The sequence below is a fragment of the Hyperolius riggenbachi genome, chromosome 3 (genome assembly GCF_040937935.1).
Source record: "Hyperolius riggenbachi isolate aHypRig1 chromosome 3, aHypRig1.pri, whole genome shotgun sequence".
NCBI lineage: Eukaryota > Metazoa > Chordata > Amphibia > Anura > Hyperoliidae > Hyperolius > Hyperolius riggenbachi.
The window spans coordinates 53,787,503-53,814,036 of record NC_090648.1 but is presented as its reverse complement, the minus strand read 5'-3'; the positions used below and the strand labels follow the sequence as shown (position 1 = coordinate 53,814,036).

Below are 26,534 nucleotides of genomic sequence, written 5' to 3'. Positions count from 1 at the left end.
AGCCTGAATCTCTATCACACTAACCTAAGCCTACCTATCTGATTCTCCTCACAGCAAATATTACACACTACACTACAATCTAGCTCTCACACTCAATCTACAATCTGTCACAAATACCCAGCTAACTCACTAATCCTCACTCTAGTCTAAGCTCACTCACACACAGTCTTTAAAAAGACTATTGGTTTATTATTTATACAGTAAAGTATATATCTCAAACTCAGTCAGTAACAAAATATGGGTCTGTCTCTCTCCTCTGCTCCACAAGACTGAAACCCACAAAATGGAGGACAGCCTCTCCTCTATTTTATACAAGATGGGTGGGATAAGTTGTGATAGGTCGCTAGGAAATGGTTGCTAACGTATGATTGGTCTATCTTTTTAAAGCAGCCCTATTTGTTCAGCAATTTCGCGGATTTCCGCGGAATTCCGAATTCCGGCAGTTGCCTGATTGGTTCATTCATTCCGAATGCAATGATTGGCTTAAAAATACCGTTCTGCCGGAATCGCGGAAATTCCGCGGAATTCCGTTTCCGTTAACGGAAAATTCCGCGTTCCGCGTTCCGATGCGGAAACGTAATTTCCGGCCGGAATTGCGGAAATTACAATTCCGCGATATCCGAGCGAGCAACCCTAATCGGCAATGGCGGAAAGCGGATTTTCTGCAGAATCGGAATTTGGCATTTCCAAGTACGACTATTCCTATAATTCGTGCTCTTAAAAAAATATTGATTTTTTTTTTGCGTTTTTGCTGTAATCATTTGCATAGTAAAAATATACCTTTTTCACGTTTTTATGCTTTTTGCGGGTTGTCACAGTAATTTTTTGGGGGGCGGGGGGGGGGGGATTTTTCTCAAAATAGAAAATAGCATTTTCCATGTGAAAATGACTTTGGGGAAAATTTGCAAGCAACACTGATCTACAGCTTCATCATCACTTCCACCTAGTGGAATATTACAAGATATATTTTGTTCGGTGCCTGCGAGTAACTAATGACAGACATCTTTGGCATCAATTTCAACCTAGTTACTTATTAAAGAAACCATTTCATCAGACCCTCTACAACACAAAGCCCACTTCAGGGAAAGAGCGCATTTGCCCTGTGGCATCATGTGGTGGAGAAGTCTGTGCCTTGGGCTGCTGCTATCCTGCCAGACTTGGACTTTAATTCATTCAGCGTGAGTATTATAATATATATATATATATATATATATATATATATATATATATATATATATATATATATATATAAATACAGAGGGTGCTGCAGCACACAACAGGAAAATAGTGACAGGGGCTCTTGGTTACGCTTTAACGCGTTTAAGCTCACCAACTGCGCCAAAGTGTCCCCGATCTGGTGAGTCCTACTCTAACCAGGCAAAAATGCTCGTTTTTATCAGCGTTCTAGTGGGAACCATGCCAAAAGCCCAGGGGTCAGCTAAATGGGAGAAATGAAATTAAAAACACCTCACCTTCTACTAGCTACTAACTGAACTATGAGCACCGCTCATTTAAATGCTTAACTGTGCTAGAGATGGGTGTGGTTATGCACGCTCACAGGGGAAAATAATATAAGCCAAGGGATGAGCAGCACAAACCGATTTTTATGCAATACTATGCAAAGCATGCACGCAGCACTGGAGAACCCCAATCTCCATAAGAAATATATAAATACAGAGGGTGCTGCAGCACACAACAGGAAAATAGTGACAGGGGCTCTTGGTTACGCTTTAACGCGTTTAAGCTCACCAACTGCGCCAAAGTGTCCCCGATCTGGTGAGTCCTACTCTAACCAGGCAAAAATGCTCGTTTTTATCAGCGTTCTAGTGGGAACCATGCCAAAAGCCCAGGGGTCAGCTAAATGGGAGAAATGAAATTAAAAACACCTCACCTTCTACTAGCTACTAACTGAACTATGAGCACCGCTCATTTAAATGCTTAACTGTGCTAGAGATGGGTGTGGTTATGCACGCTCACAGGGGAAAATAATATAAGCCAAGGGATGAGCAGCACAAACCGATTTTTATGCAATACTATGCAAAGCATGCACGCAGCACTGGAGAACCCCAATCTCCATAAGAAATATATAAATACAGAGGGTGCTGCAGCACACAACAGGAAAATAGTGACAGGGGCTCTTGGTTACGCTTTAACGCGTTTAAGCTCACCAACTGCGCCAAAGTGTCCCCGATCTGGTGAGTCCTACTCTAACCAGGCAAAAATGCTCGTTTTTATCAGCGTTCTAGTGGGAACCATGCCAAAAGCCCAGGGGTCAGCTAAATGGGAGAAATGAAATTAAAAACACCTCAGGTGTTTTTAATTTCATTTCTCCCATTTAGCTGACCCCTGGGCTTTTGGCATGGTTCCCACTAGAACGCTGATAAAAACGAGCATTTTTGCCTGGTTAGAGTAGGACTCACCAGATCGGGGACACTTTGGCGCAGTTGGTGAGCTTAAACGCGTTAAAGCGTAACCAAGAGCCCCTGTCACTATTTTCCTGTTGTGTGCTGCAGCACCCTCTGTATTTATATATTTCTTATGGAGATTGGGGTTCTCCAGTGCTGCGTGCATGCTTTGCATAGTATTGCATAAAAATCGGTTTGTGCTGCTCATCCCTTGGCTTATATTATTTTCCCCTGTGAGCGTGCATAACCACACCCATCTCTAGCACAGTTAAGCATTTAAATGAGCGGTGCTCATAGTTCAGTTAGTAGCTAGTAGAAGGTGAGGTGTTTTTAATTTCATTTCTCCCATTTAGCTGACCCCTGGGCTTTTGGCATGGTTCCCACTAGAACGCTGATAAAAACGAGCATTTTTGCCTGGTTAGAGTAGGACTCACCAGATCGGGGACACTTTGGCGCAGTTGGTGAGCTTAAACGCGTTAAAGCGTAACCAAGAGCCCCTGTCACTATTTTCCTGTTGTGTGCTGCAGCACCCTCTGTATTTATATATTTCTTATGGAGATTGGGGTTCTCCAGTGCTGCGTGCATGCTTTGCATAGTATTGCATAAAAATCGGTTTGTGCTGCTCATCCCTTGGCTTATATTATTTTCCCCTGTGAGCGTGCATAACCACACCCATCTCTAGCACAGTTAAGCATTTAAATGAGCGGTGCTCATAGTTCAGTTAGTAGCTAGTAGAAGGTGAGGTGTTTTTAATTTCATTTCTCCCATTTAGCTGACCCCTGGGCTTTTGGCATGGTTCCCACTAGAACGCTGATAAAAACGAGCATTTTTGCCTGGTTAGAGTAGGACTCACCAGATCGGGGACACTTTGGCGCAGTTGGTGAGCTTAAACGCGTTAAAGCGTAACCAAGAGCCCCTGTCACTATTTTCCTGTTGTGTGCTGCAGCACCCTCTGTATTTATATATTTCTTATGGAGATTGGGGTTCTCCAGTGCTGCGTGCATGCTTTGCATAGTATTGCATAAAAATCGGTTTGTGCTGCTCATCCCTTGGCTTATATTATTTTCCCCTGTGAGCGTGCATAACCACACCCATCTCTAGCACAGTTAAGCATTTAAATGAGCGGTGCTCATAGTTCAGTTAGTAGCTAGTAGAAGGTGAGGTGTTTTTAATTTCATTTCTCCCATTTAGCTGACCCCTGGGCTTTTGGCATGGTTCCCACTAGAACGCTGATAAAAACGAGCATTTTTGCCTGGTTAGAGTAGGACTCACCAGATCGGGGACACTTTGGCGCAGTTGGTGAGCTTAAACGCGTTAAAGCGTAACCAAGAGCCCCTGTCACTATTTTCCTGTTGTGTGCTGCAGCACCCTCTGTATTTATATATTTCTTATGGAGATTGGGGTTCTCCAGTGCTGCGTGCATGCTTTGCATAGTATTGCATAAAAATCGGTTTGTGCTGCTCATCCCTTGGCTTATATTATTTTCCCCTGTGAGCGTGCATAACCACACCCATCTCTAGCACAGTTAAGCATTTAAATGAGCGGTGCTCATAGTTCAGTTAGTAGCTAGTAGAAGGTGAGGTGTTTTTAATTTCATTTCTCCCATTTAGCTGACCCCTGGGCTTTTGGCATGGTTCCCACTAGAACGCTGATAAAAACGAGCATTTTTGCCTGGTTAGAGTAGGACTCACCAGATCGGGGACACTTTGGCGCAGTTGGTGAGCTTAAACGCGTTAAAGCGTAACCAAGAGCCCCTGTCACTATTTTCCTGTTGTGTGCTGCAGCACCCTCTGTATTTATATATTTCTTATGGAGATTGGGGTTCTCCAGTGCTGCGTGCATGCTTTGCATAGTATTGCATAAAAATCGGTTTGTGCTGCTCATCCCTTGGCTTATATTATTTTCCCCTGTGAGCGTGCATAACCACACCCATCTCTAGCACAGTTAAGCATTTAAATGAGCGGTGCTCATAGTTCAGTTAGTAGCTAGTAGAAGGTGAGGTGTTTTTAATTTCATTTCTCCCATTTAGCTGACCCCTGGGCTTTTGGCATGGTTCCCACTAGAACGCTGATAAAAACGAGCATTTTTGCCTGGTTAGAGTAGGACTCACCAGATCGGGGACACTTTGGCGCAGTTGGTGAGCTTAAACGCGTTAAAGCGTAACCAAGAGCCCCTGTCACTATTTTCCTGTTGTGTGCTGCAGCACCCTCTGTATTTATATATTTCTTATGGAGATTGGGGTTCTCCAGTGCTGCGTGCATGCTTTGCATAGTATTGCATAAAAATCGGTTTGTGCTGCTCATCCCTTGGCTTATATTATTTTCCCCTGTGAGCGTGCATAACCACACCCATCTCTAGCACAGTTAAGCATTTAAATGAGCGGTGCTCATAGTTCAGTTAGTAGCTAGTAGAAGGTGAGGTGTTTTTAATTTCATTTCTCCCATTTAGCTGACCCCTGGGCTTTTGGCATGGTTCCCACTAGAACGCTGATAAAAACGAGCATTTTTGCCTGGTTAGAGTAGGACTCACCAGATCGGGGACACTTTGGCGCAGTTGGTGAGCTTAAACGCGTTAAAGCGTAACCAAGAGCCCCTGTCACTATTTTCCTGTTGTGTGCTGCAGCACCCTCTGTATTTATATATTTCTTATGGAGATTGGGGTTCTCCAGTGCTGCGTGCATGCTTTGCATAGTATTGCATAAAAATCGGTTTGTGCTGCTCATCCCTTGGCTTATATTATTTTCCCCTGTGAGCGTGCATAACCACACCCATCTCTAGCACAGTTAAGCATTTAAATGAGCGGTGCTCATAGTTCAGTTAGTAGCTAGTAGAAGGTGAGGTGTTTTTAATTTCATTTCTCCCATTTAGCTGACCCCTGGGCTTTTGGCATGGTTCCCACTAGAACGCTGATAAAAACGAGCATTTTTGCCTGGTTAGAGTAGGACTCACCAGATCGGGGACACTTTGGCGCAGTTGGTGAGCTTAAACGCGTTAAAGCGTAACCAAGAGCCCCTGTCACTATTTTCCTGTTGTGTGCTGCAGCACCCTCTGTATTTATATATTTCTTATGGAGATTGGGGTTCTCCAGTGCTGCGTGCATGCTTTGCATAGTATTGCATAAAAATCGGTTTGTGCTGCTCATCCCTTGGCTTATATTATTTTCCCCTGTGAGCGTGCATAACCACACCCATCTCTAGCACAGTTAAGCATTTAAATGAGCGGTGCTCATAGTTCAGTTAGTAGCTAGTAGAAGGTGAGGTGTTTTTAATTTCATTTCTCCCATTTAGCTGACCCCTGGGCTTTTGGCATGGTTCCCACTAGAACGCTGATAAAAACGAGCATTTTTGCCTGGTTAGAGTAGGACTCACCAGATCGGGGACACTTTGGCGCAGTTGGTGAGCTTAAACGCGTTAAAGCGTAACCAAGAGCCCCTGTCACTATTTTCCTGTTGTGTGCTGCAGCACCCTCTGTATTTATATATTTCTTATGGAGATTGGGGTTCTCCAGTGCTGCGTGCATGCTTTGCATAGTATTGCATAAAAATCGGTTTGTGCTGCTCATCCCTTGGCTTATATTATTTTCCCCTGTGAGCGTGCATAACCACACCCATCTCTAGCACAGTTAAGCATTTAAATGAGCGGTGCTCATAGTTCAGTTAGTAGCTAGTAGAAGGTGAGGTGTTTTTAATTTCATTTCTCCCATTTAGCTGACCCCTGGGCTTTTGGCATGGTTCCCACTAGAACGCTGATAAAAACGAGCATTTTTGCCTGGTTAGAGTAGGACTCACCAGATCGGGGACACTTTGGCGCAGTTGGTGAGCTTAAACGCGTTAAAGCGTAACCAAGAGCCCCTGTCACTATTTTCCTGTTGTGTGCTGCAGCACCCTCTGTATTTATATATTTCTTATGGAGATTGGGGTTCTCCAGTGCTGCGTGCATGCTTTGCATAGTATTGCATAAAAATCGGTTTGTGCTGCTCATCCCTTGGCTTATATATATATATATATATATATATATGGCCTTAGTTTACTCAGAGTCACTTTAAGCATAATTTAACCCCCACTTATATCACTACTGGTTATAAGGGATACTCCTGGGATTTTGCTTAAAGGACACCTGAAGTTAGTGGTACATGGAGGCTGCCATATTTGTTTCCTTTAAACATACCCAGTTGCCAGGCAGCACTGCTATTCTCTGGGGCTGCAGTAGTGTCTGAATTACTCACCTGAAACAAGAACACAGATCATTTTTAGTGATGGTCGTAATCAGCTAATCATGATTACGCAAAATGTTGCGTACATTTTTGCAATTACGCCTGTACGTAATTACAACTTTTAAATTCAAGAGATTTTGTATACACATTCGTAATTTTGCAAAAATTTCCGCCTTATTTTTATACAATTTTATGCTGATTTTAGCAGTGTATAGCAAAGCCTGCATACATGCTACTGGCACAGTCACTATTGCTACAAAAGTTAAGAAGAATACTGGGAAGAAGTCAAAAAAATACTATTTAAAAAAGACCTTGTATTTTTTGAAAAAATCAATTTTAAAAATGCAAAGAAAAATGGTTATTAAACTCTGAAAAATGAGAGTTTAAAAAAAAAAACATGTTTCCTTTGCATTTTTAAAATGTATTTTAACATTTAGAAATATATTTTCTTAAAAATTACAAAGTGCGTTTGAAAAATTATGTTTAAGCTTATCCCCAGTATTCCCTTTCACATACATAGCAATTTTAATGATGATGATAGTATGTATGGGGGCTTTGCTATTAACCGCCCAAGTCAGCATGAAATTATGCAATATTTTGTGAAATTACACAAAATTATGGATGAATTACATTTACATGTAGAATTTATTTTACATTTTCTGAAATTTTGCCTTAAAATTTTTTGCATTGTTTGTTGTGCTCATTGCTACTAATTTTGTCAGATTTCTGTCAGAGAAACATCTGATCTGTTCAGGGTCTAAAGCTTAAAGCATAAGAGGCAGAGGATCAACAGGACTGCCAGGCAACTGGTAAAAGGAAAACATATGGCAGCCTCCATATTCCTATAACTTCGCTATTATGCCACTACAATAGCTGTGTACTGTTGTAAAAAAAAAAAAAAAAATCTGTGGTGTCTGGGTTGAAAACTGTTCTGTCCCATTTGTGCATTGGACACAATGTGAGCTTCATGACTGCTGTCTGGAACCTCCTGCTGTTGGTGTATATGTACAGCCGTGCTAGTACCAACGCTAGGTACCATGGCCCTGTTACATTGCCTTCTGCCACACGTCACTCCTCCTCCTCCTGCTGCTGCTGTATTTCATCCTCCTGCTGTCTGTGTTCCCACCGCCAGGGTCCACAGAATACATTGCCTGCTGCCATACGTCACTCCTCCTGCTGTATTTATCCTCCTGCTGTCTGTGTTCCCACCGCCAGGGTCCACAGAATTATGCACTGATGCCATGGGCCACTAGCTATTACGCCACTACAATAGCTGTGTACTGTTGTAAATAAAAAAAAATTCTGAGGTGTCTGGGTTGAAAACTGTGCTGTCCCAGTTGTGCATTGGACACAATGTGGGCTTCATGACTGCTGTCCGGAATCTCCTGCTGTTAGTGTATATGTACAGCCGTACTAGTAACAACGTCACTCCTCCTCCTGCTGCTGCTGTATTTATCCTCCTGCTGTCTGTGTTCCCACCGCCAGGGTCCACAGAATACATTGCCTGCTGCCATGCGCCACTGGCTATTACGCCACAAATTTAGCTATGCGGGTGTTGAAGATACAATTTTACAACAATGTTCCCTCTCTTCTTGCCCTTGATGCCCTTCCCCCGGGTGCCAGTGCCAGCACACATAGTGTAAGTTTGTGTGGTGTCACCAGATGGATGTGGAGTACTTGCACTTTATTGCAATTGGTGTTAGAAAACACTTGCTTTAGCCAAACAGCCCTGGAGTGTCTCTCTCAGTGTGCAGTCACAAAGCAAGGACAAGTTGCCTCAACAAAAACTTCTTTATATACAGGGGGGACTGGCCAGAATTCCCCTCTGTGATTGGTTGCTAGGGCTTCTGCTGGGAGCCCTCTTATTGGCTCAATGACGCCTTCTCCTTAGTTACAGTATTCGGATTCAGATATCTGATGGATATCCGCGGATATCCGGGCATGTGACCAAATATCTGCATAGTGCTATTTGGATTTGGGCCCAGGTATCCAGAATCTGAATCCGGTCGGATAGCTGATAAAAGTTTGGATATCCGGAACCTGGATGAACATCCCTGGTTCTCGGCTACACAGTGAATGGCTCCTATTGATAAATAGGAGCCGTTTATACTTCAAATGCTGCACCGGATCCACGGGATCCGATGCAGTAAGTGGACTGCACTTCTGTGCATACCACGATAATCCTGGGCACACAGATGTGTTCCCCTACATAGCATATGGGGAGCACATCTGCCCCAGGCTTCAGCCGAACCGCTGCGGACTGTGGATAGAAATCAGAAAAACAGTAAATGGGGAATAAAAGGATACTTTGGAAAATCTGAGAAACGGAAAACAGGAAATTGGAATTTCCACAGAATCGGAAACAGGCATATCCGACTTCCCCACTTTTCCCAGCTTTCCCCACTTGGAAGGAAGTTCACTGGGCACATCAAGTGACATATAAACTTATTTTATTCTACAGTGTACATCAGTTGCCCTCCACAGCTTTTCTGGAGGAAAGACCACCATCAGTTTCTCAGAGAAAAAGTTGTGACAGTCAGGCCTAGATTTACCTCACAGGAGCCTATAGACAGAGATATCCTCCTGGCTCCTTAGATTTCACCCTCCATGAACTTACAAACCCCCACCAAACTTCACCAAATGTGTGCTGGCTGTTCCAGCTGTCACTTTTCCCTTACTTCTCTTGCCCATCATGTAGCTACAGGTGCACGTTAGTATTAGGTAGGCAGAAGTGCTCTCAATATTAACTAGCTAGAGGTGCCCCCAAATATTAGGTAGCGAGAGGAATCTTAGTATTAAGTAGCTAGAGGTACCCCTGACTGAAGGCAGATCTCTTTAGTGAAATGCTGAGACCCCAGTGAGTAACCTTTCATTTATACTGTAATTATAGGGTAAGAGGGGGAGGGGCACTCAGGGAGTGAGCCGATTTTCTATCATCAGGCATCTGTAGGTACGTGCCTTCAGTGCCTTATGGTACCGTGTTTCCCCGAAAATAAGACACTGTCTTATATTAATTTGTCTTTCAAAATTTGTGTTAGGTCTTATTTTCAGGGAGGTCTTAAATTCTATGATGGTAGCCAGATAGATTCCCCCTACCCGCTCGCTACCTTTACCTCCCCTGCTCTCGCTGCTGTCCCCCTGTTAAAGTCCGGAAGCCTCTCCTGATTATTCCTGTCATTCACACCGCCTGCCCATTCCCTTTGCCTCCCCTGCTCTCGCTGCTGTCCCCCTTGTTAAAGTCCAGAATCCTCTGCCGATTATTCATGTCATTATTCACACCACAGATTAGCGGTGACTCGCGGTGAAAGCAGCTACAGGAATGTATCCGGTAACAGCGCCGACAGGAAGTAAACAGAGTTCACTTCCTGTATAGGGTGGCGCTGTTACCTGATACATTCCTGTAGCTGCTTTCACCGCGAGTCACAGCTAATTTGCGGTGTGATTAATGACAGGCATAATCAGCAAATGATTCCGGACTTCAATGCGAGCGAGCAGGAGCAGGTCTGCCACTAGGTTTTATATTAGGGGAATGTCTTATATTTCGAGCATACTCAAAATATATGCGGTGTCTTACTTTAGGGGAGGTCTTAAATTTGAGGAAAGACGGTAAATCTAGCCTTGGTAACTATCATCTATGATATGCAAAGTATACTTAATATGTACATAAAACACAAATGTAATTATTTTATCATTTCCTCCTCTTACAGATGTCACCTGATTACGCCGAGTGTCTTACGGGCAGACAGTGATGAGACATTTGTGATTGTCCTCCAGGGATGCCAAAATCAGCAAAGCCATTGTAAAGTTAATATTCAAATCAGGGATTTCCCACAAAAGAAGACCGTGCTGGATGAGGGCCAAATATCAGTCCAACAAGACAATGGATTCCAGGGAAAAATCCAACTTAAAGTGAGTACTAAGCATAGGTTCTGTACCGTGGCTCCCCGAAAATATGACAGTGGGGGACATTTATCAAGAGTAGAAATGGCCCGTACGCTTCGCCGCCGAGCAGTATTCGGCGAAGATCGTCTATTCCCGCTCGCAGCGAGCGGCAAGCAGATGGTGCTATTCAACCCACCCCATACAACATCATTGGGCTAAACTTTGACCCCTTACATCACAGTTAGCAGGCACATGGCAGCCAATAAGCCAGCTCTCCCTCACAGACCCACCCACCCCTATAAAAACTCTGCAGTGCCCGCCATGTTCCAGTCTGTCTTCGGCTGGATTAGAGAGAGGACGGGACAGAGTTTGCTTGATATAGGGAAAATATTAACTAGGCTTGTTTCCTTTGATCCTCGCTGGCTAATTGCTCTTTAATCACCCCAGACAGCCCTTCTGACTGAGGGCTACTTCATCCTTCTGCTGTTTTTTTTTTGTGTGTATGCGACACTCCACAGCCCACAGGCACCCACCATTGTGCCCGGTGCCCACTACAAGCACAATAGTGCTTCACTGGCTGTGGGAACACAGACAGCTGGAGGTTAACTACAGCAGCAGCAGCAGGAGGAGGAGGAGGAGTGACGTGTGGCAACAGGCAATGTAACGGGGCCAATGGTACCTAGCGTTGGTACCACAGCTGTAAATAAACAGCAGGGAATAATTCTGTGTACCCTGGGGGTGGGAACACAGACAGCAGGAGGTTAAATACAGCAGGAGGAGGAGAAGTGACGTATGGCAGCAGGCAATGTATTCTGTGGATCCTGGCGGTGGGAACACAGACAGCAGGAGGATGAAATACAGCAGCAGCAGGAGGAGGAGGAGTGACGTTTGGCAGCAGGTAATATAACGGGGCCAATGGTACCTAGCGTTAGTACCACGGCTGTAAATAAACACCAAGAGCAGGAGGTTCCGGACAGCAGTCGTGAACCCCACACTGTGCCCAAATCAACCCAGACACCTCAGAATATTGTTGCTATTGTAGTGAAGTAATAGCTAGCAGTGCTTAATTCTGTGGGCCCTCACGGTGGGAACACAGACAGCAGGAGGTTAACTACAGCAGCAGCAGCAGCAGGAGGAGGAGGAGGAGTGACGTGTGGCAGCAGGCAATGTAACGGGCCAATGGTACCTAGCGTTGGTACCACAGCACCTAAAGGAAAACCAGGCCAAAGTAGCAGGGGACTGAAGGCTGATGTTGTCAGTGGTCACAAATTAATTCCCAGGCACCTCATGTCTTCCTGTCGCCGACAACAGGGGCCTGGAACGTGCCTTCATTCCAGGCCTGATTGACCTTCAGGAATGTCAGTCTGTCCATGGACTCTGTGGACAGACGAGAGCACTTCTCGGTGACCATGCCACCGGCTGCACTGAAGCACCTCTCAGACAGCACACTGGAAGGGGGGCAAAAAAGGACTTCCAGGGCGTACTGCGCCAGCTCACTCCAGATCTTCAAGCGCTCGACCCAGTACTCCAAGGGTCCACAGGCTCCTTGCTTCCGGTTTCAAGCCCGCTGAAGGATCCCATGTAGTCAGCCACCATCCGGGTCAGGCGCTGGCTGTGACTTTGAAAGGAGGATGCTGCTGCACGCACCTCCTCTCTCGGCTGCTCTACCATCATGTAGAGCACCTTAGTCAATGACAGCAGGTCTCCTGGGTGCCTGATGCTGCTGCTGGCTGCAGACACCGGCTGCTGTGCTGGCTGGACAGGGACAGAGGGGGTGGAAGGCTGGGGGAAGGATTCTTCCAGTCGCCGAACAAGGAGCTGCTGCAATTCCTTGTTCGCTGCTCACGGTCTCCAGCAGGCAGGAACTGAGCCACCTTCCCCTTCAGATGTCCGTCCAGGCCATTGAAGTCTATTGCGGCTCGCGAAAGTTCGTGCGGTTCGTAAACCTAAAATCGGAGGTTCGAGCCATCTCTAAACCTCAGTGAGGAAGAGGAAGATGAGCTTGCTATCTCGGCATCCGTATAAAAAGGCTCAAGGAAAACGACCTGTACTCGGTGGCAATGCCACTGGACTGTCACTATAAGCGCAAAGTAGTGGAACTGTTACGGAGGTCTCACCACTTTTAAACCACTCCTCCAGATGTCTGTATGCCCCTCCTAGTAAGCAAACTGTGATGCCCAAGCCCAGTTGAGTGGGATACTCCCACTCAATATACTCCCACTCAACACATTAACTTTTGTTTGGTTTATTTTGTATTGTTATACCACCTCCCCCCCCCCCCTAAAAAAAGCATCTAAAACAAAAGCTTAGGAGGGTGCCAGTTCCTGCATACCACCACCACCCTCTCTTCTCATTCTTGTAAAAGTGGCGGACACCAGAGTGCTGTTTCAGGTAGTTTGCATTTTTATTGCCTTGCTGACCTGCTGCCAGCATGCCACCCACTGAACACACCAATGGCAACTGGCAAGCCTCCACTGCGTAGCTCAGCAGTGGAGTTGGTGCCACCACCATAACGAATGGCAGGCAGACCTGCTGCCAGCCTGACACCTGCTGACTTAACATTTTTTGAAAATTATCATTGAAATTATATAAATATTACCTTGAAATTTTGTATTTTTTATAAGTATATTTGTATTTTTTAACTTCTTGCTGACCGGCTAACGCCAATGGGCGTGTCCGCAGTGGCAGCCCCAGGGCCGCCTAATGCCAATTGGCGTCAAGTCCTGGGGCACTGTTTTGCAGGAAATCGCGCACAGGCTACGCGTGCATCTCTGGCTTGGGGGGCGGAGCTCTGTCTCCTCTTTAGTCTTCGAGCGGCAGTCGCCGCTCGGGAGACTGTTAGACGGCGAAACCTCCGTCTAAGCACATAGTACAGCGCTGTGATCAGCAGCAGCGCTGTACTGGAGACAGCTGCGTCACACGGCTGTCCCCCTGGGGGATAAGAGAGTGATCGGCTCTCATAGTCTGAAGCCTATGACAGCCGATCGTGTGATTGGCTGAATGCAGGGAGGGAGGGGAATAAGAAAAAAAAAACTGTATGTTTTGTGTCAAAAACACACAAATAAATATTTATTAAAAAAAAAACACCTGGTTGGGCGATCAGACCCCACCAACAGAGAGCTCTGGGGTGGGGGAACACTCATGTGCTATGTTGTGTTGCCCTGCAGTAGAGATGTCGCGAACTTCCGATTTTCGGTTCGCGAACCGGGTTCGCGAACTTCCGCAGAAGGTTCGGTTCGCGGAAAAATTTGCGAACCGCAATAGACTTCAATGGGGAGGCGAACTTTGAAAAATAGAAAAAATTATGCTGGCCACAAAAGTGATGGAAAAGATGTTTCAAGGGGTCTAACACCTGGAGGGGGGCATGGCGGAGTGGGATACATGACAAAAGTCCCGGTGAAAAATCTGGATGTGACGCAAAGCAGCGTTTTAAGGGCAGAAATCACATTGAATGCTAAATTGGAGGCATAAAGTGCTTTACAACATCTTGCATGTGTATACATCAAACAGGGAGTGTAATTAGAGTACTGCTTCACACTGACACACCAAACTCACTGTGTAACGCACCGCAAACAGCTGTTTGTGTAGTGACGGCCATGCTGGACTACTGCGCAACATGGCGTGATTGCTCTTCCTCACTCAGTGATGTCAGGTAATGTGTGACTTCCTTCTCAACTTTCCATGGCATTGTTAAAAAGCTTACGTTTTGTTTTTAATTTACATTTTCTACTTGCTGTGTACTTGTTCAGTGCCGCTACAATGAGAATCCTGTGGAGGCGGGCAAGTCTGCCATTGTGACCCCGGGTAATGGCCGGGGAATGAGAGGTTTGAATCCGGTGTGGAGCCTGAGCAACGGCTACCACTACACATCCAAGGAGGGCAGCGGGCAGGCATGCACGCCCGCCCGCCCCGAGGTAGTGACCAAAAATAACAATACAGGAGGAGGACTTTCGAGGCCCTGCTGTGTATTTGAAATGAATGTACTTTAAATCCTTTAACGAGAACCAGTTATGGCGGGCAAAGATGACACCACATTCCTTTCACGAGAATCATATGGAGGCGGGCAAGTCTGTAATTTGTGACCCCGGGTAATGGCCGGGGAATGAGGGATGGAATCCGGTGTGGAGCCTGAGAAACGGCTACCACCACACATCCAAGGAGGGCAGCAGGTAGGCATGCACGCCCGCCCCGAGGTAGTGACCAAAAATAATAATACAGGAGGCGGACTTTCGAGGCCCTGCTGTGTATTTGAAATGAATGTACTTTAAATCCTTTAACGGGAATCCGTTATGGAGGGCAAGTCTGCCATTGTCACCGCGGGGAATGAAGGTTGGATTGCGGTCCGAAGTGAGAGCCTGCTGAGACCCATGCTGTAGCTGCCCTGACCGTGCTTTGCAGACCAGGCATCTGTGGTCAGATGGACCCTTGAGCCAGCGGAAGACAAACCAAGTCGAAAGCATTTGCCAAGAATGTTTTACAGAGGGCAAGTTTTTTTGCCCTTTTTTTAAATTTTTTGAAAATGATAGATGGTTGTATTTTTTAATTGTTTGAAAGTTTAGATGGTTGTATTTTTAAATTGTTTGAAAGTTTAGATGGTTGTATTTTTAAATTGTTTGAAAGTGTATCCATTCCAGTGCAAGTTATGCACTGACTGCCAGGTATAATGTGCAGTCACAGATGCAGTGAAAGGTATGCAGTGACTGCAAACAGCCGTTTGTGTAGTGACGGCCGTGCTGGACTGGTGTGCACCGTGACGAGAGTGCAGGTGATGGTGGCTTTTCAGCCCATATGCTTGCCCGGCTGATGTAGCTGAATGACAGAACAGTGACTTTCCAGCTGATCAAATTTGGTCTGACCACAATGAAGCAACGACCTTAATATCTTTTGTGTGCCACCCCCACCCGAGACACTCAAATAGCCGGCGGTCATTGCTTCATTGTGATGCGCAAGCCCCTTCACCGCGGCAAGGTAATGATCACGAAGGGGGATGGGCACATGTACACGCACCAGAAAAATTAGTGTAGCGGCCGCTGCTAGCAGCGGCCTTAAAAATTCAGGAATCCGCCTAGAGTCCTGGACCCTGTTGGTAGTGGCGGAGAAGGCAGTCAAGCGGCCTGCAGGCAGAGATGCTGTGTGTGGGGAGTGGACTGACTTAGTCTTCGGTCGTGCAGTAGCCCTCCGTGATCCATTCCTCATTCATTTTGATAAAGGTCAGGTCAGGGCCGGGCCGAGGCATAGGCTGGAGAGGCTCCAGCCTCAGGGCGCAGTGCAGGAGGGGGCGCACAATTCATTTAGCTGTCATTCCTAATTGTGTATGAAGCAGAAAGAAATAAGAAAAGGGGATACATGACAGTGACTGCAAGCCAGATAACTAGATATTAAGGTGTTGGGGAGGTTGTGGGCCCTGTGGCCCTCTTAGTCTAATAGCAATCAGTGTGTGACAGCTGGGGTGGGAGGGATGGAGGGGCGCACTTTGGCGTCTCAGCCTTGGGTGCTGGAGGACCTTGTCCCTGCTCTGGGTCAGGTACTGAACACTGTCGTGACTTCTTCTCAGTAACTATGCCTCCAGCTGCACTGAAGGTCCTTTCTGACAGGACGCTTGCGGCAGGGCAAGAGAGGAGTTGTATGGCAAATTGGGACAGCTCTGGCCACAGGTCAAGCCTGCGCAACCAGTAGTCCAAGGGTTCATCGTCGCTTTTCGCAGAGTCTACATCCACACTCAAGGCCAGGTAGTCGGCTACCTGCCGGTCCAGGCGTTGGTGGAGGGTGGATCCGGAAGGACTATGGCGAGGAGTTGGACTAAAGAACGTCCGCATGTCCGACATCACCCTGAGATCGCTGGAGCGTCCTGTTCTTGCCTGCGTGGACTTGGGAGGAGGAGGGTTACTGCCAGTGGTACCTTGATTGCGTTGTGCAGCCACATCACCCTTAAACGCATTGTAAAGCATCATCGACAGCTTGTTCTGCAAGTGCTGCATCCTTTCCGCCTTTTGTTGAGTTGGTAAGAGGTCCGCCACTTTGTGCCTGTACCGAGGGTCTAGTAGCGTGGCCACCCAGTACAGGTCATTCGTCTTGAGTTTTTTGATACGGGGGTCCCTCAACAGGCTGGACAACATGAAAGAGGTCATCTGCACAAAGCTGGATGCAGAGGTACTCTCCATCTCCTCATGCTCTTCCTCAGTGACGGGACGCAACTCCTCTTCCTCCCCCCAGCCACGAACAATGCGTACGTTAAAAAGGGGCGCTGGGAAAAAAGGGCGCCGGGTTTTTAACGATCAGCATGAATAACGTTTAAAAATGTATTGTACTGTATTTCGTTTAAAATTAATGTTTTATAAAGTTATAAATCATTAAATAATGTGCATTAATTCGGCAATTGTAAAAACGTTAATCTTTCGTTTAAATAGTGAAACGTATAATAACGTTTATAAAAAAAAATTACTAATTAACCCTCCCTGTACCTACCCCTAACCCCTAGACCCCCCTGTTGATGCCTAAACCTAAGACCCCCCCTGTTGGTGCCTAAACCTAAGACCCCCCTGTTGGTGCCTAAACCTAAGACCCCCTGTTGGTGCCTAAACCTAAGACCCCCCTGGTGGTGCCTAAACCTAAGACCCCCCTGTTGGTGCCTAAACCTAAGACCCCCCTGTTGGTGCCTAAACCTAAGACCCCCCTGTTGGTGCCTAAACCTAAGACCCCCCTTTTGGTGCCTAAACCTAAGACCCCCTGTTGGTGCCTAAACCTAAGACCCCCCTGTTGGTGCCTAAACCTAAGACCCCCCTGTTGGTTTTTTCGTTTAAAAATAATGTAAAAAAAAAAAATGTACTGTTTTTCGTTTAAAAATAATGTTTGAAAAAAATATTGTACTGTTTTTCGTTTAAAAATAATATTTAAAAATGTATAAATCATTAAATAATGTGTAATCATGAGAAGCAGTAATAAAACATTAAGTCTCCGGGCGCCGCTTTTAAAACGTTATTTTTCTCCGGCGCCCTTTTTTCCTATCGGGCGCCCATTAAACGATATTTATTATAGGAGTGAATGGCGGCGCCCGATTTGTCCACTAGCCTCAGGCGCCCGGATTTACTGTTACCACGAACAATACCACGGGAACGTGGAGCAGCAGAAGCCCCCTGTGATGGCTGCCGCGGTTGTTCTCCTTCCGCCGCCTCTTCCTCCTCCACAGAAACACCTTCCTCATCATCACCATCATTAGAGTCTGACTCCTCTCCTTCCCCACACGACTCCTCTTCTTCCTCCTCCTCCCCCCTCTGTGCTGCCGCCGGTGTTGTGGAAACATCGGGTTCGTGTGTAAATGGCTCCAATGAATCCTGCTGCCCTAACTCTTCTTGTTCACGCTCCTCCACAGCTGTATCCACCACTCTACGCACGGCACGCTCCAGGAAGTAGGCGTAGGGGATCAAGTCGCTGATGGTGCCCTCATCGCGACTCACCAGTTTGGTCACCTCCTCAAAGGGCTCCATGACCCTGCATGCATTTCGCATCAGTGTCCAGTTGTTGGGCCACAACATCCCCATCCTCCCAGATTGTGTCCTTGTACTGTAATGATACAGGTAGTGGGTGACGGCTTTCTCCTGGTCTAGCAGGCGAGAGAACATCAGCAGGGTGGAATTCCAGCGAGTCGGGCTATCGCAAATCAGGCGTCTCACCGGCAAGTTGTTTCTACGCTGAATCTCTGCAAAGCGTGCCATGGCCTTGTAAGAGCGCCTGAAATGCCCATACAACTTCCTGGCCTGCTTCAGGACGTCCTCTAAGCCTGGGTACTTGGACACAAATCTCTTGCCTGCCTGCAAGCCGTGGAGGTGTGACAAGTCGGTCCTCTGCGCAGCCACGTACTCCCTGCTTGCTGCCATCGGTCACCAGGTTGACCCAATGGGCTGTGTATGTAATGTAGTGGCCCTGCCCGTGCTTGGCAGACCAGGCATCCGTGGTCAGGTGGACCCTTGACCCAACGCTGTGTGCCAGAGATGACACCACTTGCCTCTCAACTGCACGGTACAGTTTGGGTATGGCCTTTTGAGAAAAATAATTGCGGCCTGGTATCTTCCACTGCGGTGTACCAATGGCCACAAACTTACGGAAAGCCTCCGACTCCACCAGCTTGTATGGTAATAGCTGGCGAGCTAATAGTTCCGCCACGCCAGCTGTCAGACGCCGGGCAAGAGGGTGAATGGCAGACATTTGCTTCTTCCGCTCAAATACTTCCTTCACGGACAGCTGGGTACTGCTGTGGGCAGAGGAGAAGGAACCTGTAATGATACAGGTAGTGGGTGACGGCTTTCTCCTGGTCTAGCAGGCGAGAGAACATCAGCAGGGTGGAATTCCAGCGAGTCGGGCTATCGCAAATCAGGCGTCTCACCGGCAAGTTGTTTCTACGCTGAATCTCTGCAAAGCGTGCCATGGCCTTGTAAGAGCGCCTGAAATGCCCACACAACTTCCTGGCCTGCTTCAGGACGTCCTCTAAGCCTGGGTACTTGGACACAAATCTTTGCACGACCAGATTAAGCACATGTGCCATGCAGGGTATGTGTGTCAGCTTTCCCAAATTCAACGCAGCAATGAGATTGCTGCCGTTGTCACACACCACGTTGCCGATCTCAAGCTTGTGCGGGGTCAGCCATTGCTCCACCTGTTTGTTAAGAGCAGCCAGGAGAGCTGCTCCAGTGTGACTCTCCGCTTTCAGGCAAGACATGTCTAACACTGCATGACACCGTCGCACCTGGCATGCAGCATAGGCCCTGGGGTGCTGGGGCTGTGTAGCTGGGGAGGAGATGGCGGCACCAGCCAAGGAGGAGGAGGATGACGACAGCGAAGCGGTGATAGCAGGTGGAGAGGAGGTGGCTGGAGGCCTGCCTGCAAGCCGTGTAGGTGTGACAAGTCGGTCCTCTGCGCAGCCACGTACTCCCTGCTTGCTGCCATCGGTCACCAGGTTGACCCAATGGGCTGTGTATGTAATGTAGTGGCCCTGCCCGTGCTTGGCAGACCAGGCATCCGTGGTCAGGTGGACCCTTGACCCAACGCTGTGTGCCAGAGATGACACCACTTGCCTCTCAACTGCACGGTACAGTTTGGGTATGGCCTTTTGAGAAAAATAATTGCGGCCTGGTATCTTCCACTGCGGTGTACCAATGGCCACAAACTTACGGAAAGCCTCCGACTCCACCAGCTTGTATGGTAATAGCTGGCGAGCTAATAGTTCCGCCACGCCAGCTGTCAGACGCCGGGCAAGAGGGTGACTGGCAGACATTTGCTTCTTCCGCTCAAATACTTCCTTCACGGACAGCTGGGTACTGCTGTGGGCAGAGGAGAAGGAACCGCTCAAGGGAAGAGGCGGTGTGGAGGAGGGTGGCTGTGAAGGTGCAAGGGAGAAAGTGGATGAAGACGATGCACCTGAAGGAGGAAGAGGAGAAGGAGTTTGGCTTGTCTTTTGAGGAGTGCTGCTTTTACTCAGGTGTTCTTGCCATAGCTGTTTGTGCCTTCTCTCCAGGTGCCTTCGTAAGGCACTTGTCCCTACGTGAGAGTTGGCCTTTCCACGGCTCAATTTTTGCTGGCAGAGACAACAGATGGCTTTGCTCCGATCTGAGACACACACGTGAAAAAATTTCCAAACCGCTGAGGCCCCCTGGGGTGATGGCGTTACGGTGGCATCAGCAGCAGCTGACGTTGAAGGGCATGTGTGCTCCCTGGCCATAGCTGGCGATACATGGCACCGGACACTGCCCCCAGCTGTTTCTGAGGACGAGCTCCCTCTGCTTCTATCATGGAGTCGTCTCCTCCTACTCCTCTCTGACTCCTCCTCTGAACTGTCCCCCTGGTCATCTCCTCTACCGGGAACATATGTGCTATCCGTATAATCGTCATCATAATCCTCCTGGCCAGCTGCGCTTTCCTCAGACACCTCCTCAAGTGCACCAACTTCAGGTGGTCCACCATCATCCCCATCCACACACGTTACGTCCATACTATCGCCACCTAACTCAGACGTATGAGGTGGTGTACCTGCGCCTTCTTGTTGTTGTTGCAGTAGTGGCTGGGAATCAGTGATTTCACCACCACCACCACCAAATAACTCCTGCGAAGTGTCAAATGCAGCGGATGTGGTGCTTGTTGTAGCGCTGGTGGCTGCGGGAGATGAGGTGTTCTGTGTTAAATACTCAATCACCTCCTCACGATTTTGGGAAGTGATGGCACGTGCCTTCTTCTGAGCACTGTATTTTGGGGCAGGTCCGCATGAAATCACAGCAACACCACCTCGCACAGCCACAGACCTGCCGGTGCCTGGTGGCCTTCCTCTGGGTCTGCCTCTACCTCTTCCTCTACCTGGTTTGTCCATTTTGTCCATCTCGGGGGTATGCTAGCTATATGCAGTGAGGTGGGTTCTCACTCAACACAACAGGTAGTTAGATGCAGTGAGCTGGGTTCACTCAACAGTAAAGGTACTTAAGAAGCAGTGAGGTGGGTTCTCACTCAACACAACAGGTAGTTAGATGCAGTGAGGTGGCCAGGTGGGTTCACACTCAACACAACAGGTAGTTAGATGCAGTGAGCTGGGTTCACTCAACAGTAAAGGTACTTAAGATGCAGTGAGGTGGGTTCTCACTCAACACAACAGGTAGTTAGATGCAGTGAGGTGGCCAGGTGGGTTCACACTCAACACAACAGGTAGTTAGATGCAGTGAGCTGGGTTCACTCAACACCACGCTAGGTATATGCAGTGATGATGTGGGTTAAGTAAACACAACAGGTACTGGGTAGTTAGATGCAGTGAGCTGGGTTCACTGAACAGTATACAGTAAAGGTACTTAAGATGCAGTGAGGTGGGTTCTCACTCAACACAACAGGTAGTTAGACTTAGATGCAGTGAGCTGGGTTCACTCAACACCACGCTAGGTATATGCAGTGATGAGGTGGGTTAAGTAAACACAACAGGTACTGGGTAGTTAGATGCAGTGAGCTGGGTTCACTCAACAGTAAAGGTACTTAAGATGCAGTGAGGTGGGTTCACTCAACACAAGGCTAGGTATATGCAGTGATGAGGTGGGTTAAGTAAACACAACAGGTACTGGGTAGTTAGATGCAGTGAGCTGGGTTCACTCAACAGTAAAGGTACTTAAGATGCAGTGAGGTGGGTTCTCACTCAACACAACAGGTAGTAAGATGCAGTGAGGTGGCCAGGTGGGTTCACACTCAACACAACAGGTAGTTAGATGCAGTGAGCTGGGTTCACTCAACAGTAAAGGTACTTAAGATGCAGTGAGGTGGGTTCTCACTCAACACAACAGGTAGTTAGATGCAGTGAGGTGGCCAGGTGGGTTCACACTCAACACAACAGGTAGTTAGATGCAGTGAGCTGGGTTCACTCAACACCACGCTAGGTATATGCAGTGATGATGTGGGTTAAGTAAACACAACAGGTACTGGGTAGTTAGATGCAGTGAGCTGGGTTCACTGAACAGTATACAGTAAAGGTACTTAAGATGCAGTGAGGTGGGTTCTCACTCAACACAACAGGTAGTTAGACTTAGATGCAGTGAGCTGGGTTCACTCAACACAACGCTAGGTATATGCAGTGATGAGGTGGGTTAAGTAAACACAACAGGTACTGGGTAGTTAGATGCAGTGAGCTGGGTTCACTCAACACAAAGCTAGGTATATGCAGTGATGAGGTGGGTTAAGTAAACACAACAGGTACTGGGGTATATGCAGTACTGGGTAGTACAATGTGCAGCTCCCTGTCACACACACAGGCAGTCAGTCACTGAATGTGCTGGGCTGCTGGCAGTGGCACACACACTATCAATTAGCAAGGCTGTGCATGCAACAAAAGTGTCAGAAAAAAAAAATGTACAGGTTGAGCTCTGAAAAGAGCTGTTGCTGGGTGCTTTAAAAGCAATATTAATCAGTCAGGAACAAGCAAAGCAGCCTAGAACCTAACTAATCTGTCCCTAAGAGAAAAAGTCTGCAGCAGCTGTCCCTTTCCTCTCTCTAGCAGGCACACGAGTGACTGTAATGGCCGCCGGAGGCTGCCTTATATAAGGGGGGGTGGGGCTCCAGGGCTTACTGTAGCCTGAATGGCTACAATGTGCCTGCTGACTGTGATGCAGAGGGTCAAAGTTGACCCTCATAGTGCATTATGGGGCGAATCGAACTTCCGGAAAAGTTCGCCTGGCGCAGGCGAACGCGAACCCCCAATGTTCGCCTGGAACCGTTCGCCGGCGAACCGTTCGGTACACCTCTACCCTGCAGCTTGGCCTTAAAGCTGCAGTGGCCATTTTAAATAAAATGTGCCTGGTCTTTAGGGGGGCTTATCACTGTGGTCCTCAAGTGGTTAATTTGTTATAAATCACTTTTCTATACATAAATAACTTTCAAAATATTTTTTATCAATAACTTTCACAAGTAGGCCCAAGAAAAAAAAATTCAGCTGTACACTGAGCCAGTCTGCCTCAGTTGAGCGCACATGCAGCGCCCACACACCTAAGGACCTTACAGACCTGTTAGCGCTCATTCTCGGTAAACGCAGTGTTTGGTCTGTCAGCGTGAAATGGGCATAACCCTTACATTACCACTCTGGACATTTTAAAGCAGCCCTTTAGACCTTAAATGCAGGAATGTATTGGCATTGGTATTGGCATCGATCCCCCTCCGCCATGCCCCTTGTCCAGGTGTTAGATCCTTTGAAACCAGTTTTCCATCACTATTGTGGACAGACACAGTCTTTGTAGTTTGTAAAATTCGCCTGCCCATTGAAGTCTATGGAGCTTCGCCTGGTTTGCACAAACTCGAACTTTCTTGGAAGTTAGCATTCGCCATATGCGAACGGAAAATGTTATGTTCGCGACATCTCTAATCAAGTGTGCCTGAGACAAAATATTAGTAGCTTTTTAGAAATCAGTGTAGAATTGTCTCAGACATCTTAAGAAACCAGTAAATAGTGCAGTTTCCTTCTTAAACTGTTATCGATTTCGATGTAAAATTTGCCTTTGCGCGTGAAAGCGTTATCGTTTCACGCAAAAATTCACAATCGCGCGCAATGCGAAAATTCGCGCGAAAACGGCCGTGTTAACAGTTAGCACTCTTTTGTGAATCAAGCCCATTGTGTAGCTCAGCTGCCTTGTAATAACTCACCTGTATCAGCTGCTCCTTCCTGTGCTTTGCCTTCAGCCCTGCTGCCTGTGTCTCCTCCATCCAGCACACGTTTTGTGTAAATAACATGCACAGGGTCATAGAGGCATGCAGCGTGGCTGAAGAGGGAGCACGGGATGGAGCTGATGCAGGGACAGGTGAGTTATTACAAGGTAGCTGGGTAGGGGTGTAACTACATCAGGCCCCCCTGCAGAGACTTGTTGGTGGACAGTGCTGCTCATCCAGATTCCGGACATCCAGGTTACCCGAATATTTTTCAGCTATCCGATTCGGATTCAGATACCTGCGAATAGTTGGCTGGCAATGCGGATATCGGCAGAAATCTGACTATTGAGATACTGTATGATGTCCAGGATGTCATTGAGCCAACCAGAGGGCTCCCAGCAGAAGCCCTAGCAACCAATCCCAGAGGGGAACCCTGGCCAGCCCCACCGGACCTCATTGAGCCAATTAGAGGGCTCCTAGCCTAAGCCCTGGCACCCAATCACAGAAAGGAACACTGGCCAGCCCCCCTGTATAATAAGGAGGGCTGCCATGATGAGATATATTGTCCTTGCTTGTGAATGCTCCAGTGATGCTGGCCTAGCAAGTTCTTACACAGTGATAAACCTAAAGCTGTTCAGTGATTAACCCCTTCCCTATCACTACACTATTGTTATGTTGTTAATTAGACAACCTAGCTTGATTTCATCCAATGAGTGACAGTCAAAGTGTGTGCTGCAGTGCTGCTGGCCTAGCAAGTGCTTACACAGTGATAAACCTAAAGCTGTTCAGTGATTAACCCCTTCACTATCACTACACTATTGTATTGTTAATTAGCTTGATTTCCTTGTGTGACAGTCAGAGTGTGTGCTGCAGGGCTGCTGCAGCTGCTATGTGTCTGTGTGTGTGCTGTGCACAGACCAGGCGAGCTGCTGCCTGCTTGCCAGCTATTAGCCTTAACTAACTACAGTATAGGTTAGGTTAGGGATTAGGGAATAGGATTACTGTGTTATTGTTTAGTTAGTACTGCAGTACTGCAATCAGTGCTAGTAGTTGTTAGAGTAGTAGTACTACTGTGTTAGCTTACTACAGAACTGCTGTGCTGCTGAGCAGCGCCAGTGTGACAGTTAGTGTCCTCTCCTCTGCTGTCTGACTGTCACTCGGCACGTGGCACTTGGCATGTGGCACTTTGCACTTGGCACGTGCAAAGTGACACGTGCAAAGTGCCACGTGCCAAGTGCCACGCTACATGTGCCAAGGGTCACATGCCAAGTGCCACGTTCCGAGTGACAGTCAGACAGCAGAGGAGAGGACACTAACTGTCACACTGCCTCTGCTCAGCAGCACAGCAGTTCTGTAGTAAGCTAACAAAGTGCAAAGTGCAAAGTGCCACATGCAAAGTGCCACGTGCAAAGTGCCACGTGCAAAGTGCCACGTGACGTGGCACTTTGCACGTGGCACTTTGCACTTTGCATGTGGCACTTTTCACTTGGAGCTTTGCACTTTGCACCTGGCACTTTGCACCTGGCACGTGGCACGTGTCATATGGCACGTGCAAAGTGCCAAATGCTACATGCCAGGTGCCATGTGCCACTGCCAAGTGCCACATCCGGCATACTCCGGGCAGGCGTTACACCTGCTGCTGCTGCATTGCCCTGCTCCTGCTGCCTTTGCTGTTCCCACCGCCAGGGTGCCACTGCCACAGGCCACTGCTGCTGATACCACCTATATTTAACCCAAAACACAATTGCCCAGTTGTGCGGTTGGACTTTGGACACAATGTGGGCTGCACAACCGCTGTCTGGAACCTAGTCCTGATGTAAATTGACAGCCATTTTTTGGGGGGAGGGGGGGATTTTAAGTCCTCACATCATCAATTAGTGTTTCCCTTTAAGAAATAATGATGCTACATGCCTCATTTACCCTAAAAAACGTTTTTAAAGCAATTTAAAGGCCACTTCCGGTTTCCCTATCCAGATATCCGAATCTGCCTGGATATCCCGGATACTGGGGTCGGATATCCGATTCTATTCGGATACCCAAAAGGTCGGATCCGGATATCTGATCTGGATTCGGATATCTGGGTATCCGGATCCGGGTCAATTAGTATTTTGAAAAGGGGTATCCGAGAAGCACTAGTGGACACCCCCTTTGGACCAGAACAGAGACATACCAGCAGAATCAATCAGTAAAGAAATTAAGAGTGTCGCCCAAGAATGTCCCACAAAGCTACGTATGCTATGTTCCAACACGCTATTCAGTCAACTATTCAGACATTAAAAAAAAAACACCAGGATTAAACTTTTATTTAGCTTTCCTGTATAACAAGAAGACACAGCCAGCCAGCACTAGGGGAAGAGAGAAACAAAGGTGAATGAGGGAGGGCTGGTGCACACCAAGAGGCCTTCTCAGCATTTTTCAAATCGACTGTGATTTGAAAAGCACTTGGCTAACATTACCCTATGAGGGTGTTCTCACAGCAGCATTGTAATTTTTTCAAAATCACAAACACACTGCATGTAGCATTTTTTGGAGCAATTCATTAAAAAAATCACTCTGTAAATCGCTTCACAAATCGCACTCACAAATTGCTAGCAATTGCTATTGTGATTTTGGTGTGCGCTAGCCCAGAGAGAGCAGTGGAGAGAAATTGAGAATAGCCTGAGATGGAGCAGAGAGCTTATCTGTATTGCAGTCCCACATCACCAGAGGCTACTTTCCTGTAATAGGACTCCAGTCTCTCACACAAGTCAGAAAGCAGCGCTCCTGGAGTCTCGGGACTGTCAAAAACATTTCAACTTGTATAACACCTTATCCACACATGCAGTCATAACATTGGGAAGAGACCAGACATATTTTTGCCCACAGACCCTCCAGGCAAGGTCTG

The 26,534-nt window shown here is 47.4% G+C and overlaps 1 protein-coding gene across 1 annotated transcript in view; it reads left to right on the top strand.

Annotated features, from left to right (window-relative positions):
• Nucleotides 1-1,102: 1,102 nt before the first annotated feature.
• LOC137562609 (A.superbus venom factor 1-like) overlaps nt 1,103-26,534 on the top strand; it is a 554,872-nt gene continuing 529,440 nt past the window's right edge. The window contains exons 1-2 of the mRNA XM_068274112.1: nt 1,103-1,178; nt 10,324-10,525. Of these exons, the coding sequence (XP_068130213.1) occupies nt 1,111-1,178; nt 10,324-10,525 (270 nt within the window). The 5' untranslated portion in view covers nt 1,103-1,110. The remainder of the gene's footprint in view (nt 1,179-10,323; nt 10,526-26,534) is intronic.